Raw genomic sequence first — 17,206 nt, 5'->3', positions numbered from 1 at the left:
AGTACCATTCCCTATGGCTAGAATCTCCTCCCTCCTATCTCTGCGGTTTCATATTCTACCCATTCTAAAAACTCAGATCAAACTCCATTTCTTCCAAGAAGTCTAGCATATCTAATCTCATGCCAGTTTGTGTTCCTTTTATGCACTGATCATTTTCTAATTTGCATTCTGTTTATCTCTGGATGATTCACTGTCTTGATTAAGTTGTAAACTTCTTGGAGACAGTGACTTATCCTTTAAATCACTCAGTACGTAGTAGACATTTATAAGTGTATTAAATTTGTTGAAATGAATAGTTGGAATGATGCCATCAACTTGTCGTAAACAGAAAATCTCAAACAAGTCCAATCTACCACTAGAATGTAAGCTGACTATGGGTAGGAATTGTTTCATTTTTGTGTATTTTTACCTTCAGAACCTAGCACAGTGCCTGGCCTAGGTGGTTAATAAATATTTTTCTGACTGACAGATCCACCATGTGGAAAACAAATGCAGTGACATCAAAAACTTATCAAATTCAGAAGCATTTTTTTTCAATGTATGAGAAGAATTTCTCACCGAGGTCCAAGTTCACCTTCCTCCATGATGCCTTATTTGATCCCCAATTCTTACCCCAAATCATCTGTGATCCCTCCCATCTCTGAATATTTTGCTGATACTCCCTCTCCTGGTACCAGACACATTCAGCCTTGCATTACAACATACCTGAATATACACTGTATGTACATTTTATTTCTCCCACTGGCCAACAGAGTAAGAGAAGAAGCATAATGTGGAAGACAGAAAGTGAGGTTGGAAGACAAAAACACCTGCCTCTGGCAGACATTAACTATGCGACCCTGGGCAAATAACTCAGACTTCTTAGTGATCTAGATAACTCTCAAAGTTTTAAGTTACAGATTTGCCATCACATTCACAAAGGGAATTTATGCACTAGGAGTTGCCTAGGCCAATAAAATCAAATATCTGAACAAAAAATAAAAATATAAACAAGATTCTAAGCTCCTTGAGAGCAGTCTGCATATTTTTGCATCCCCCATAGCATCTAGCAGAGTATCTTGCACTTGGCACACAATACATAGCAAATCAATGCCAAAAGAACGAATGAATGAAATTGTAAAGCTTAAGATACCAACTGATTACAAGAGCACTGGCTTAATAGTAAATCTAAACTTCAAGTCATCAAATTTATTTTATAACTGATTAAATAATTTCAATAGGAGTCAAAAATCATGAAAAAACTCAAAGGTCATAGGAATCATAGATTTAAAGGAAATTACTTTCTTTCTAATATATTTACAAACTCAGAAGCCATCTAGTATAACCTCCTCATTTGAGAATTGAGAAAACTCAGGCTCACACTTCAGCTTGTTCAAATCCTAAGACTGCCATATGCCTTTATAATGTTTTGTAATTTTCAAAATGCTTTTGTAAAAATAAGCTCATCTGAGTTTCATCACAACTTTGTCGAGTAGGCAGGGTAAGTATTATTATCCCCATCAAATGATAGGGAAAATTTAGAAAAGAGAGTAGAGGAACCACTTACAAGGAAAAAAAGAAAAAATTCAAAGTGAGTCAACATGGTACCCAAGCAAAGGAATGGGAGAGACTATTTCAACAGCAAGTTTCCTGGGGCCAAATCAGGTTCCTTAACTTTTACATGGATTACAATCAATAAACTGCAAATATATAAGTCCCAAAGCGCTGATAAAATTTACTCCACAAGAAAATTCACAATGTTGGAGGAACACACATTAGAAACAATGAATGCCTGAAGCCACTTTACATATGTCTCATTAAAACTGATCAACTAAAAATATAAAGATGCAATTTTCAGCTTCAGAGAAGGAAAGCAAACCAGCCTGCCTCCTTCTCTTTTTTTTTTAAGTATGATTTCCTTCAATTTAACAATAATTTAACAAACATCTGTTAAGTAGTTACTGTGCAGAACACTGAGCAAGGCACTGGGGAAGATATAAGATTCAGATAAATCAGAATCCCCTCTGATGGAATCCAGTAGGAGGACCAGACAAAAACACAGATAAATGCAATGCACATTATTACATGGTAAGTGCATTAAAGAGGCACAAAGTATATTTTTTCTCCACAATTCTGCAATGACAGGCTGACAACTTACAGAATAGAGGATCTGAACTGAATAGCACAGGAGGCAGATGAGGCAACTAGGTATGAAAGGGCAAGGCGTGGCTTTGGGCAAGACATTGAACTGCTCAGGGCCTGAGTAGCCTTTTAAATTAAAGGTGGCTTTCTCAAACAAGAGGGAACTTGGTGTCATAGATACAGTTCTTCCTGTGACACATATTGACTGTGTGGCCCCCAACACGTCATTTAACCATTCAGTGTTCTAAGCAACTCCCTAAGGGGCAAATAAGGTGCTACCCAGCACTGAGAAAGGCAATTTCTTCACCAAGGAGTTCCTATACCGACAAGGTCATAGGTCTAGTCTGCCACCCTAAGTGGCTGAGCTCTGCATGATTCATTAGGAGCTCTCCAGCTCTAATATTCTAAGAATGGCACCATTACAAAATCAGAATGGGAGAACTTCATTCCCAAATTGATACAATTTGGCATTAAAGACCTGTATGAGGGCCATAGAAGGCTTGCGTCTTAATTCCACTTGGCATACTAGCAGTGTCACCCTGGGCAAGTCAATTAGGCTTTCTGAGCTTCACACATTAAAAAGAGGATAATAATAAAACCTACTTTACAGAGTCCTATGAACATCCAATTAGAAACCTTAAAGTGCTATAAGAATGGGAATTGTTTTTTCGATCGGTATTAGGTTAAGCCATCAAGTCAAAAGTATGGGCATGAAAAGAAATCCATAGCATCCTTTATGTTCACTTGGAACATAAATATAAATCTTCTTTTCTTTCCTTTTTAATATCCTGAACTTAATAAACACCAAATGAATCGAACAAGCATTTCCTTAGATTATATTATAGAACATACTGTATTATAGGGCATAAGGAAAGGATTATTCTCCAGGTTCTGTACATCTAAGTCTCTCCAGGTTTCTCTGAAATCATTCCTTTCATCAGTTCTTATGTCACAATAATAATAATCTATTATATTCATAGATCATAATTTGTTCAGTCAATCCCCAATGGACATTCCCTTAGTTTCCAACTTTTTACCACTATAAAAAGAGTGCTATAAATATTTTTGGTCATGTGGGCTTATTTTTTTCTCTTTCTTTGATATCTTTGGAGTATAGCCTTAGTAGTGGCATTGCTAGGTCAAAACATATCTGTCAGTCAATAAACATTTATTAAGCACCTATTATGTGCCAGGAACTGTGTTAAGTGATAAAAAAAAAAATGCAAAAGATAGGCCCTGTCCTCAAGGAACTCACAAGCTAATTGGGAAGACAATAAGCAGATATGGACAAACAAGCAATATATAGGATAAAAAGGAAGTAATAAAAAGAACTTTCCTCTAGAAGATGGAATTTTAGTTGGAACTTAAGGAAAGCCAGTAGGTGAAGATGAGTAGGTTAAGGTGGCTCAGTGAAAAGAACACGGGAACTGGTGCCAGAAAGGTCTGAGTTCAAATCCAACCTCAAATATATATATTAACTATATGAATGACCCTGGGCAAGTCATTTAACATCTGCCTCAGTTTCCTCGACGGTAAAATGGGGATCATAATAGCACCCACTTCACGGGGTTCAAATGAGATATTTATAAAGTGCTTAGCTCAGAGTCTGGCACACAGTAATCATTTAATAAATGTTTAATTTAAAATGTAATACACGTTCCCTCATTTCCTAATGGAAGGTGAACTATACATGTTCCCTCATTTCCTAATGGAAGGTGAACTAACTCCTTAATGGCAGAGACTGCATCTACCCTGAGCACAGCAAGTGTTTAATACATGTCAGCTGAATTGTTAACTTCCCAAGTTAACCTGAACATCAGCCCTGCTCCCACCCATTGGTCTCGCCTGGTAGACATAGCTATAAAGTGGTTGCCAAAAGAACTGGAAAAATTAATTCACACCTCCACCAACAGTGCACAAATGTACCTGTTTTTCCACAGCTCCTACTACATTTGTCATTTCCCTTTGCTGTCACTTTTGCCAAAGAGTGTTAGAAGGAACTTCAGAGTTGCTATAAATTTGCATTTCTCTCCTTATAAGTGGTTTGGAGTTGTTTTTTTCATGCAGATGTTTACAACTTGGACACCTTCTTTAAAAACTGCTACCTTCAGATTATTAATCTACTGGGGAACTGTTCATGTTCTCATAAATTTCAATCAGTTCCTTACACATCTTGGAAATGATACTTCATCAAAAAAACCTGATGCAAAGTTTTCTGCCCCTCCCACCACATGCCCCTAGGTAACAGTTTCCCTTCTAACTTTAGATGTTCTGGTTTTGTTTGTGCAGAAACTTCCCAATGTTATGTAATCAAAATTGTCAACTTTATCTTCTGTGACCCTCTCTATTCACTGTTTATTCATGATCTTTTCTCCCATCCACAGACACAAAAGGTAATTTCATCTTTGCTCCTCTAATTTGTTTATGGTATAACCTTTTATGTCTGGGCTATGCACCATTCAGAGCTCATCTTGGTTGAAATGTTAGTCTACACTTTAACAGCTGCAAGACTACATTCCAGCTTTCCAAGCAGGGGGCCCTTATTCTAATAGTTGGCATCTTTGGATTTAACAAACACTATACCAATACTGTTTTTGTTTCTGTCTGCTGTGTATCTCTTTCATCCATTCCACTGTTTGGCTTCTACTTTTTAATCAGTACCAAATAGTTTTGATGACTACTACTTGGTAGTATAGTTGGCAATTTCCTGCTACTGTAGACCCCTTTCTTTCTCACTTTTTTTCATTATTTCCCTTCACTTTCTTGGCCTTCTGTTCTTCTAGATTTATGTGGTTATTTTTTCCCCCTAAGCTTTATAAAGAAATCATTTGATAACTTGATCAATATGGTACTGAATACATAAATTCAGATAGTACTGTTATTTTAATTAGATTGGCTCAACCTAACTAGGAGGAAATCACGTTTTTCCACTTATTTATATCCATCTTTACTTCTGTGAAAAGTGTTTTATAGTTATATTCATATAGCTAGTATTTATATAGAATACTTCAAGGTTTGCAAAGCACTTTACACAGGTTAGCTCCTTTGAACCTAACAACAACCCAATGAAGTATATGATATATTATTACCATTTTACAGATGAGGAAATTTGAGGCTGATGAAGTAAAACAGTGTTGGAGGCAAGATTCAAATTCTTCTTAATTCCAGGTTCAGCATTCTATCCACTAAGCCACCTAGCTGCCTCTATGCGTCTTGGTAGGCTGAATCCCAAATATTTTATACAACCTTTAGCTATCTTGAATGGAATTTCTTTCTATTTCTTCCTGACTGGTTTTCTTGTTAATATATTATAACTTGCTACTTATTAACTATATCAATTAATTTTAACTATCTAAAAAAATAATAATAATTTTGTTTCCTCTTTGTTCATGCTTATTTTTTCAATTTCTTTTTCTTATCGTTATAGTCAGAATTTCCAACACTGTATCTAAAATAATAGTGATAATAATGAACATCCTGGATTAATCCCTGTTCTTACTGGAAACCTCTCAAATTTATCTCTAATACATATAATTCTGGCTCCTGATTTTAAATAGATGCAAACTGCCATATTAAGAGAGTCAATTGACAAATGTATCTTCAAGTACTATATTCTACACAGAATTAACCTGAACTTAGAAACAAATCTTCGCTTTTAAGTTATCTAATCATCATTATTATCTCTAATATTTAAGATGCAATACAGAGAAGCCTAATGGGCAGAGATGACAGACAGCAACAATATGTTAAATACCAAGTAAAACAAACAAGTTTCATTCTTTAAGACAGTGAAATAAAATTTTGTTCTTTCAGCTAAAAGAAAAAAAGATTAGGTGAAAAGAGAAGGAAGAAGATGGCATGTAGAAACAGACACATATGCAGGCTTTTTACAGCACAGCACAGAATGAAATATGCTGGCTTACAATCAGGAAGAACTGGGTTTAAATTCAACCTTTGACATTAACTAGTTTTGTAACCACAGGCAAAACATATAAGAAGTCTGAGCCTCAATTTCCTCATCTGTAAAACAGGGATGATGATAATAATAGATACCATCCCACAGGGTTATTAACAATTTCAAATGTGATAATATACACAAAACATTTTATAAGCCTTAACGTATCCCATAAATGTTATTTCTATTATTATTACTTTATCCTCATTTAGCTATATAATTTTAATAAAATGTCAACAGTAGACGAATTGTATAGAAAGGTACCTTCTATCTCCTACCAAATATTTCAGCTTCCTACATCTAAAGAATAGAGCGATTACCTAAATTCCCCCTCTCTAGTAAAATAAATGTTACCAACCAAGTATGTATGGCAATAAAGAAAAAACAGACATGTGGCCCTGAATTATTAGGCCAACCAACCCTGCTTTATATGAGGACTTTAGGAATTATTTAGAATTGAAACATTTACAAGACGAATTAAAGTTATTAGCAAACATTTTATGCACCAGATTATTTTAAAAACTATTTGGGGCTTCTTTTTTCTAACATAATTATAAAAAGATTGGTTTTGTTGCACTGATGACTAAGATGCCAATTTTCCTTTACTTGTGGTCAAGATACTGGATGAATACAGATAAAAAAGTGTCATATATTTCAGACTCTGTGGGGGGCAAACCTTTGTTTTCAAAACGCTATTTGCTGAAGAAGGGAGAAAAAAGCGATTATATCAAAAGTTGTGACTACATACACAACCATCCCCACAAAAAAAGGAAGGACACTGCGGGTCCCCAATACATACCTCATATTCAGCTGTGTTCACTGTCAGTGACGGAACTAGAGCAAACAGCTCACTGAGAGTCTTTAATATAAGAGGACGGGTGTCACAACTCAGCTTTGGAGAGAGGGCACTCCATGTGGAACGAATGCAAACAACCTGGAAAGGGGGGAAAAGAGACTCATTAACAAGAATAATCTCACCTCAACAAGAAAACCATGTGGTTGAAGACTTTTCTGAAAACATAAAGGAAAAGGTCAAGACTCCCAAAGGGGGATGCAAAATTTAGCATCAGCTAAAAACATTTTTTTTTCAAAATTAGCAAAACCCTAAATATAAATTAAACCAATAGAAACTGAGAACAGTTCAACACAGACTTGGAAGGTGGGGGTGGGGAAGGTTTGTTACTATACTAGTCACTGTTGGACCAAGAGAATATGTACCTGTATATGTCTGTCTCTGCCCCTCCCGCCCTCCCAAATCAACTGCACATTATCTCCATATGAACCCAAAACTATTCTTTAGGACAAGGGTGGAGGGAAGTGATGCTGCCTCGTCCCTAAAGTCATTTTTTCCTACTTCCTTTTTTTTTTTTCTGTTCACTTATGGTGACACTCCTTGACTTGACATTTGTATTGTGAATAGATCTCTCTTTCAAAGTATGTTGACATTTCAAAACTGGTTTTGAATGCCCTTTTATCAGAGGAACCTAACAAGCAGACTGTAATCCATTAACCTGGGAGATCTCCAAGTTTGACATCATAGTTTCAGCTTCCTCACTGTAGTATCCATAACAGTGAATCCCCTCAGCTACTAGTGCCACTACCCCCTCAAATTACCTTGTATTTACTTTGAATATGTGTGTGTGTGTGTGTGTATTCAACCTATCAAAGTGTTTAAATGTTATTTTGCCCAACAAAATGCACATTCTTTGAAGACAAGGCCAGTTTCATTTTTTTTCTTTGAATAACCAATACTTAGTATAGTGCCTAGATAGTAAGTCTTTAATATAAATTGTTGACTCAAATACAGCTTCTTGACTGACTGGTTAAGGGTTTTACCCTGAGTACCACAGGCCAAATTTATCACTATGTGGCTGACACCCTAATAGCAGAAAAGAAGATAACCAACAATAGAGATGGGGGGGAGAGGGGTTAACGGGGAAATAGAGGCTGATTTGCCAATCACTGACTTAAAGACAGCCATAAGGTTGAGTCATAGAGGAGACCCCATGCAGACACAAGAGGGAACTGAAAATGCAATTTTTACTGGGATGCTCACATCTGGGGTACTGAAATAATGATAACACTGGAGCTAGTCTATCAGCAGGAGAGTGTTCAGACAACATTAAAGAAAAGCTGAAAGAAGCAACCAAAAACATCTTCAAGGAATTACAATAAGAGAAGAATTTGTATTTTGAGGACTGTTAAGTGACTGGGATTTACAAATGAGAGTTGCTCATTTATCCTTATTGTCTGAGGGCTCTATTTTAGGTATTATTTAGTTTATTTTTAATTAATTTTTAAAATTCAGAACTTAACATGGCCCAAATAAAACAAACATTTCCATATAGAACACATAATGATGGTTATACATGAATCCACAAATCTATTTAGCTAGCAAGATTTTCTATTGTTGTTTTATTGATGCCTATTGGTTTCTTTATTGTTTTGGGGGTTCCCCCCCCTTACATCCAAGATATTTCTCAATAGCCCATCTTACTGCCATCCCAAAGGAAATAGTTAAGCAAAACCAATCAAAAGAACAAACTAACAATATGTACAATAGTCTACACCAATAGTTTTCCACATCTCTACCAAGAAGAGGGAGGTGTGTTTCATCATCAGTCTTTTGGAAACAAAACTGGTCACTACCTTCAATCTGAGTTCAACTGACCATTACTATTACTTTCATTTACATTAATTGTGCAGGGTTTTTTCCCCTGGTATTGCTTTCTTTGACCTGTATCAGTTCATACAAGTCTCCCAATGCTTCTATGAATTATTTGGATTTTTTTTTCAATACAATTACCATCTAAAAATAGAGAACTGAGTATGTAAGTACATATAAGGGGAGCTAATGTGATTATTCTGGGTAGTGTTAAATACTGGTTTTCTCATATTGGGTAAAGCCAAAAGGAAGTTAAAAATTCCCTTGAAATATACACAGGGTCGTATCTATTTTGACTGACACAAGCTTACAATTAATCTGAATGCTCACACTGAGCGTTTTTTATAGGAGGGACGATTTTTTTTTCCCACTTGTGATTTCTCTCACCAGATGCCAAATTAGTTTTACAAGAAAAGCAGCCTCCTCTAAAATAAATCAGATTGCTACAAATATACAACGAAACAGCAGTTTAAAGTGACAAGCTTGCTAAAGAGACTGTCTGCCTCAACCAATGGAGGAAAAATATGATTCCCAAAATAAACAATGTTTTTGCCAGTAATTCTTGTGCTCCAAGTATGGCTTTGTTCCTTTGAAGAGGAACAGACAGCTATCTTTTAGCTATCTTTTTCCTCATTGATAATTAAAGCTATTTCTAGAAATTCATGAGAACAGCTTAATTTTTTTGTCCCAATGCTTCTTCAAACAAAGTAAAAGCTTTATTAAAAGATTTGACAAGGGAAAGTTGTTTCTTTTAATGGGGAGAAAATTTCTTTACCCTTTTTCTGGTATCAAATGAAATTTCTTTCACAATTAAGAGCCTTAAGTCCCCCATACCTTTCTAGCTTGACTTCATCCTACTTTTCTCTGGACAAACTGCCAGTCTCTCCCCATCAAAAGCTCTCCTGTTTCTATGCCTCTGTTCAAACTGTTCCCCTATGCCTGATATGTCCTTTCTCCTCAGCAGCTGAATTTCTACTCTTCCGCTTAAGAAGATAAATAGTCGTGTGAGGAAATCCAGGAACCCAAGAAAAGCAGCATGGTAAAGATCACTGATTTGAAGAACAAGAGAGTGGGAGAAACATTTTGAAAGAAAATTGTAAGGGGAACATAGCACAGACTATTAAATAGAATAAGAAAACAGACAAAAGAGTTCAAGAAAGAGATCACAAGCTTACAGTAGAGGCATGATAATAGATCTTCAGTTTCCAGCTCTCTCTATCTGAGAAGCTACATGCTGGGGTCCAGGCACCCTTGGATTTCAGGCATTCTCTGAATGTGGATGGGAAAAACTACATGTTTGCTTCAAATATATATGGTTGCCATTGCAATCCCATTTTATTTTATGAATTTACAAATATTCTGAGTAGGGGGTCCATAGATTTCACCAGATTGCCAATGGGGTCTAACACAAAAAGGTTAAGAAACCCTGCTTTAAAAGACAGATACCCTGCTTTAAAAAGTGGAGACAATTCAAGACTTTAATATGACCAAGGATTAGAAGCATTGGGGGCTTTGGGGAGAAGCAATCATCTGACTTTGGCATTTCTTAAAGAGTAGGAGGAAAGTTTGCTAGTCAGACATGCACCCTGGATATTGCATAATTTCTATTCACTGGGGAATGACTAAAACTGTGGTACATGAATGTAATGGAATATTACTGCACCATAAGAAACAACTAAATGACATGTGGGAAGTCTTACAGGAACTCATGCAGAGTGAAGTAAACAGAACAAGGAAAACAAGACACACAATGGCTGCAAATGGGAAGAACAATGAAAGGAAACTAAATGCTGTTGAAGTGTAATAACTAAGGCTGGCCCTGGAGAAAAGAGCTAAGAAAATATACCTCCCTCCTCTCTTTGCCAGAAGGGGAGGACGGCCCATGGATGCAGAATAGTGTAAGATACTCCCAGACACAGTGTGCTGATTGACTTTACTGAACTGCCTTTTTCCTTCTTTCCCTTACAATTTTACAAGGGATGGATCACTGGGTAGAGGAAGGAAAAGAATTGTCTTTAGAAATTAAAATGAGAGAAAAAGATATCATGGAGATTTTATAAAGAAAGGAAGAAAAAAGAAAAAGACATGGATGGGTTACAAACTACATCCTAGATGGGGTATGACTTGATCTATCAAAGTTTTAAAGGAGGGGAAGGTGGAGTCAAAGAGGCTGAGCCAAGATGGCAGAGTAAAAGTGGTGACTTACTTGAGCTCTCCCCCAAACTCCAACAAATGCCTGTAAAAAATGACTCTAAACAAATTCTAGAGCAGCAGAACCCACAAAAAGATAGAGCGAAACAAATTTCCAGCCTGAGACAATGTGCATGGTTGACGGGAAAGGGCTGTTGTGCCAGGCTGGGAGAGGAGCACAGCAGTTCAGTGTGCGCCATGGAGGTAAAAGCTGGGCCCCAGCAACCCTGGAGCAGGCTTCAAGGGACTGAATCATTAGCAGCTTTGGTGGTTTCCAGACTTCTCAATCCACAAATGCCAAAGACAACTTAGAAGGTCAGTAGGAAAGGCATGTTAGACCTGGATGAGAGAGAAGCATGGTCAGGCTCCAGCCCTGATGAAGCTCCAAGGCGGTAGCTTGGGTAGCTGCTTCTGGAGCTCCCGGCCCACAAATGTTGGGGTATCAAGTAGCTGATGAGAGGGGGATGGCAGGGATCTCTTTGCTGGAACTGAAGCAGAATTCTCTTGCTTTGCCCATGCTGGGATCTGGGTCACAGTCCTGGGTGGTTACTTTGTTTGAAGAAGCATGGGACAAAAAAATTAAGCTCCTCTCATGAACAGGGGTACTGGTGTGGTGTGGTATGGTGTGGTGTGGTGTGGTGTGGTATGGTGTGGTGTAGTGTGGTGTGGTATGGTGTGGTGTGGTGTGGTGTGGTGTGGTGTGGTGTGGTTCCAAGGCAGAAAAGAGTGCTTGTGGTCACTCATAGACCAGAGCACAAGCAAGGAAAGGAGGTAAACACCTCTCCTTTGATCATACCACCTTGGAAGAACTGAAAATTTACAAGTACCTAGAAGTATCTCTGAAAACAGCTACACAAAACCCCTGAAGCTTGGGAGAGTACACCCTCCACACTGGAAGCAGACCCCTACCTTAACAAAGAATTTAAAAGTCAAGTAATGGACTAGGAACATGAGCAAAAAGCAGGGGAGAAAAAACTCAGACTACAGAATCTTACTTTGGCAACAAAGAAGATCAAAACACACAACCAGAAGAAGACAATAAGGTCAAAGCTCCTACATCCAAGACTCCAAGAAAAATACAAATTGGTCTCAGGACATGGAAGAGCTCGAAAAGGATTTTGAAAAGGAAGTAAAAGAAATAGCGGAAAAATTGGGAAGAGAAATGAGAGTGATGCAAGAAAATCATAAAAAACAAGTCAACAGCTTGCTAAAGGAGACCCCCCCCCAAAAAAAAAATAATGAAGAAAATAACACTTTAAAAAACAGACTAACCCAAATGGCAAAAAGAGGTCCAAAAAGCCAATTGAGGAGAAGAATGCCTTAAAAAGCACAACTGGCCAAACGGAAAAGGAGGTCCAAAAGTTCACTGAAGAAAATAATTCCTTAAAAATGAGAATAATTGGGGTGTGGGAGTTATGGGTTCATATCCCAGACGAGGCCCCCCAAAAAATTAGAATGGGGGCAGCTAGGTGGCACAGTGGAAATAAAGAAAAAGCTGTGGATTGGTTACAAACTACATCACAGAGGGGGTATGACTTGATTTATCAAAATTTTAAAGCAGGGAGGGGCAGAACCAAGATGGCAGAGTAAAAGTGGTGACTTACTTGAGCTCTCTCCCAAACTCCAACAAATGCCTATAAAAAAATGATTCTAAACAAATTCTAAAGCAGCAGAACCCACAAAAAGACAGAGTGAAACAAATTTCCAGCCCTAGACAACCTGGATGGTGGACAGGAAAGGTCTGTTGTGCCAGGCTGGGAGAGGAGTGCAACAGTTCAGTGTGGGCCACGGAGGTAAAAGCTGGGCCTGGATTTAGGAGGACCTAAGTTCAAATCTGGCCTCAGACACATAACACTTAGTAGCTGTGTGACCCTGGGCAAGTCACTTAACCCCATTGCCTAGCCCCCCCCAAAAAAAAAATTAGAATGGAGCAAACGGAAGCTAATGACTTTATGAGAAATCAAGAAATTATAAAACAAAACCAAAAGAATGAAAAAATAGAAGACAATGTGAAATATTTCATTGGAAAAACAACTGACCTGGAAAACAACCAGGAGAGAGAATTTTAAAAATTATTGGACTACCTGAAAGCCATGATCAAAAAAAGAGTCTAGACATCATCTTTCAGGAAATTATCCCCAAAAAACTGACATTCTAGAACCAGGGGGTAAAATAGAAATGGAAAGAATCCACCGATCACTTCCTGAATGAGTTCCCGAAAGGAAAACTCTTACAGCCAAATTTCTGAGTTTCCAGATCAAGGAGAAAATATTATAAGCAGTCAGAAAGAAACAACTCAAGTACTGTGGAAACAAATTCAAGATAACACAAGATTTAGCAGCTTCTACAGTAAGAGATCAGAGGGCTTGGAATATGATATAACAGATGTCAAAGGAGCTAGGATTAAAACCAAGAATCACCTACCCAGCAAAACTGAATATAATCACAATGGTGGGGGGGGGGGAGAGAACTTGACATGCAATGATATAGAGGAAATTTAATGCATTCTTGAGAAGCCAGAGCTAAACAGAAAAACTGACTGTCAAAAACAAGACTCAACAGAAACAGGAAAAGGTAAACAGGAAAAGAGAAATCATAAGGGATTTATTAAAGTTGAACTGTCTACATTCTTACATGGAAAGATGATATTTGTAACTCATGAGACCTTTCTCATTATTAGGGTAGATGGAGGGAATATAAATATAGACACAGATATTAGATATAGATATAGATATAGATATAGATATAGATATAGATATAGATATAGATATAGATATAGATATAGATATAGATATAGATATAGATATAGATATGTATGTATAGATAGATAGATAAATATACAGAGGGCATAGAGAGAGTTGAATATGAAGGGATGATAGCTAAAAAAAAAATTAAGGGGTGAGAGAGGAATGTAGTGGGAGAAGGAGAAAGGGAAAGGCAGAATAGGGTAAATCATCTCATATAAAAGAGGCAAGAAAACGCTTTTACAATGGAGGGAAAGAAGGAGGAAGTGAGAGGGAATGAGTGAACCTTACTCTCATTAGATTTGGCTTAAGGAGAGAATAACATACACACTTAATTGGGTATAGAAATCTAGCTTACCCTACAGGAAAGCAGGGGGAAAGGAATAAAAGCAGGGGCAATAGAAGGGAGGGCAGATTGGGGGAAGGGTAAATCAGGAGTATACACTTTTGAGGAGGGACAGGGTCAAAGGAGAAAACAGAATAAATTCGGGGCAGGACAGGATGGAGAGAAATATAGTTAGTCTTTTACAACATGACAATTATGAAAGTGTTTTGCATGATCACACGTATATAACCTATATTGAATTGCTTGGCTTCCTGGGGCGGGGGGAGAATGTGGAACCCAAAGTTTTAAAAAACAAATGTTAAAAATTGATTTTACATGCAACAGAGAAATAAGATACACAGGCAATGGGGTACAGAACTCTATCCTCCCCTACAGGAAAATAGAAGGGGAAAGGGATAAAGAGAGGTTGGAGGGAGGGCAGATTAGGGGAAGGAGTATTTAGAATGCACTGTCTTGGGGTGAGGGAAGGGAAGAGACGAGGAGAAAATCTGGAACTTAAAATCTTGTGGAAGTGAATGTTGAAAACTAAAAATTAAATAATTAAAAAAAATTTTAGGCTTAAAAAATTAAAAAAGAAATAATTTTTAAAAGTTTCAAAATAAAAGTTATAATTAAGTGTAGAGGTACTCTAACTATGTTGGGTTTTTTTGAAAGGGTATCTGATTTTTTGTAATCGTGTTTTTATTTTTATCTCTGCTTTATTCAGATTTGTCATGATAGTTACAGATTATTTAAATGAAGGAAACAATCAATATAATCCTTTTCTGGTTTAGGTTTATCAAAGTTTCTCTTTTATTCTATCTCATAACATATGCTCACTGAAAGAGAAAGGAAAATAAACTCTACACCACATAGTCATAAATGCCTGTAAAACTGAGTAAAGGATCAATACTCAAGAAGTTGGATTAATGGCAACCTGGAAGGATGTAGGAGGCACCCAGATGGTTCAAAGGATAGAGCACTGGGCCTGGAGTCAAGAAGCCTTGAGTTCAAATCTAGACTCAGACACTTTCGAGCTGTGTGACACAAGTCACTTAACCTCTGTTTGCCATAATGCATTAGAGAAGGAAATGGCAAACCATTCCAGTATCTTGACCAAGAAAATCCCATGGACAGTATGGTCCATGGGGTCATCAAGAGTGAAACACAACCACACACTTCAACAACGATGATGAAGACAGAAGGACACGAGAAGTATTTGGAAGGCTGTGCTCAAATAGTTTTTATAGGTTAATTAATCCTTTGGAAGAGAAGGCATATTCATGGAGTTTGCAGCTAAATACATGGGTACACTAGCAACCAGAAAGCCAGGATTTGAATTCAACTCAAACTGCAAAAGTAGTCAAAAATAGGCAGAATTAAATTCATGAAAGGTAACAATAATGAGGTAGAATACATAGGGAAGAAGCAAACTATACAAATGTAACAAAGAGTAGGAATTGTCACATGTAAGTACAGAAGAAAAAGAACAGGGATTCCTGACGGAGAGACAATTAGCAAAAAATGAACAAGGCAGTATGGTAATTTTTAAATTTTAAAGGTAATACTAGGATATGCTACTGCCAAACACAGTAACTATTCATATTTTCAAAATATTGATAAGTATGTGGTACTAGGTAAGTGATAGATTTAGAATCAGAGAGACCTAGGTTTAAATTCCCTCTGAAATTTACTATCCATATGTAAGAAAGTTCATTAACTTCTCTAATACTGAGGCGACTCTTGAAAACTTACCTACTAAATTACAGGTGGTTTGTGATCTGCATAGGGAAAGGAGACAGAATCATAGCTCCAAAATACATTGCTAATAATTACTGGTCCTCTATATTTGTAATGCCTAGCTCCATGACAAACAGCACATTTGAAACAATAAATGCATGTTCCCCTTTCTCACCTTTTCTAATCCCCCTTAAAACTAGTGCCTTTTCTCTAAAATCATCTCCAGGTTATCCTGTCTATGTCTTTTATCTCTGTCTATGTCATTGTTTTCATTCTGTCTCCTACTGTTAAAATGTGAGCCCCTTGAGAGCAGGAATTGGGGTGGGGGATACTTTTCTTTGCATCTCAAGCATTTAACATGATGCCTGGCACATAGCAAGTGCTTAATAAATGCTTGGTGACTTGACTTGATAAGACACTGTCAATCAACAAGCACTGATGATAAGCTAGTATCACAGAATTATGTTCAGTTCTGAAATGTACAATTAAAAATTATGTGAAGAAGATTCAAGAATTCTAGAGCTAGAAAATAAGAGAAGTTTCCCGGTTGATTTGCCCTAGAAAAGCAGAAAGGGGTGATGTTATAATGATTATTAAGAACTCCTACACTAATTCCGTTCAAGAGCACAATAAATACTTGGGGATGATTTTAATGTGGAAATGTTTGAAAGATTGTCGTGCAGAAAAGGCATTAGACTTACCCTACTTGTTCCCAGAAAAAAAGAACTTGAACTAAAGGGAGAAAGTCACAGGAAGGATGATATAAGGAAATCAATATAAGGAAGAACACTCTAGAAGTGATGAGACATTGGGGAAGGTCTTTCACATCAAGTTTGTAGAACTGGCTCTAGGGAGTTTTGTTCTGTTGTTTTTTAAAAAAATAAATTGGTAAAGATTGACAAAAAAAATGGGGGGTTCATGTCTGTTACAGGTTGTTTTGATGATGTCTGAGGTCCCTTTCAAGTCTGTATTAATTTCTTAACTACTAAATCCTTTCCCCCACAAAAATGGGAAAACCAATGCCACATGAACAGTTTCTGGTACTGATGTACAAGCAAGGGTGCATGAACACTTTTGGCTCACCTTGCATTTTTATCAAGGGGTAGTGCCAGATGTTAGGAAGCAGTGTGGTACAAAGAAAAGTAGACCTCAGTTTTGCTACTTCCTCCTCATAGGACTTGAGCAAGACCATTCATTTTTTACACCTCAGTTTCCTCACCTATTTAATGAGGGGGCTGGGCTACTATGACCTCCCAGGTCCCTTCTAATTCTAAAATTATGAACCTATGCTCTTTGGTCCTGAGGTGAATGGAAGGCACATGGATCTATCATAAGGAGAATGACAAAAATGCAAGAAGGAATTTATTAAAGAGAAGGACCCATCCTCAAACACCCAGCAGTTAGAGATATAAAATCTCCTCCAGTCCCCCGTTCACCTGCACTATCCCCCACAAAAAGATGTAGAT

General features: G+C 37.2%; 1 protein-coding gene across 3 annotated transcripts in view; it reads right to left on the bottom strand.

Annotated features, from left to right (window-relative positions):
- FOCAD (focadhesin) overlaps positions 1 to 17,206 on the bottom strand; it is a 381,816-nt gene that overhangs the window by 161,629 nt on the left and 202,981 nt on the right. For all 3 annotated transcript variants that reach the window (XM_078153058.1, XM_020973967.2, XM_020973969.1), the window contains exon 16: positions 6,876 to 7,010. In XM_078153058.1, the coding sequence (XP_078009184.1) occupies positions 6,876 to 7,010 (135 nt within the window). The remainder of the gene's footprint in view (positions 1 to 6,875; positions 7,011 to 17,206) is intronic.

Source organism: Phascolarctos cinereus, unplaced genomic scaffold, assembly GCF_003287225.1.
Source record: "Phascolarctos cinereus isolate Bilbo 61053 unplaced genomic scaffold, phaCin_HiC Scaffold_4;HRSCAF=312, whole genome shotgun sequence".
In the NCBI taxonomy this organism is placed as follows: domain Eukaryota; kingdom Metazoa; phylum Chordata; class Mammalia; order Diprotodontia; family Phascolarctidae; genus Phascolarctos; species Phascolarctos cinereus.
Note: the sequence above shows the minus strand (reverse complement) of the source record. Positions and strands in the feature narration are given on the sequence as shown.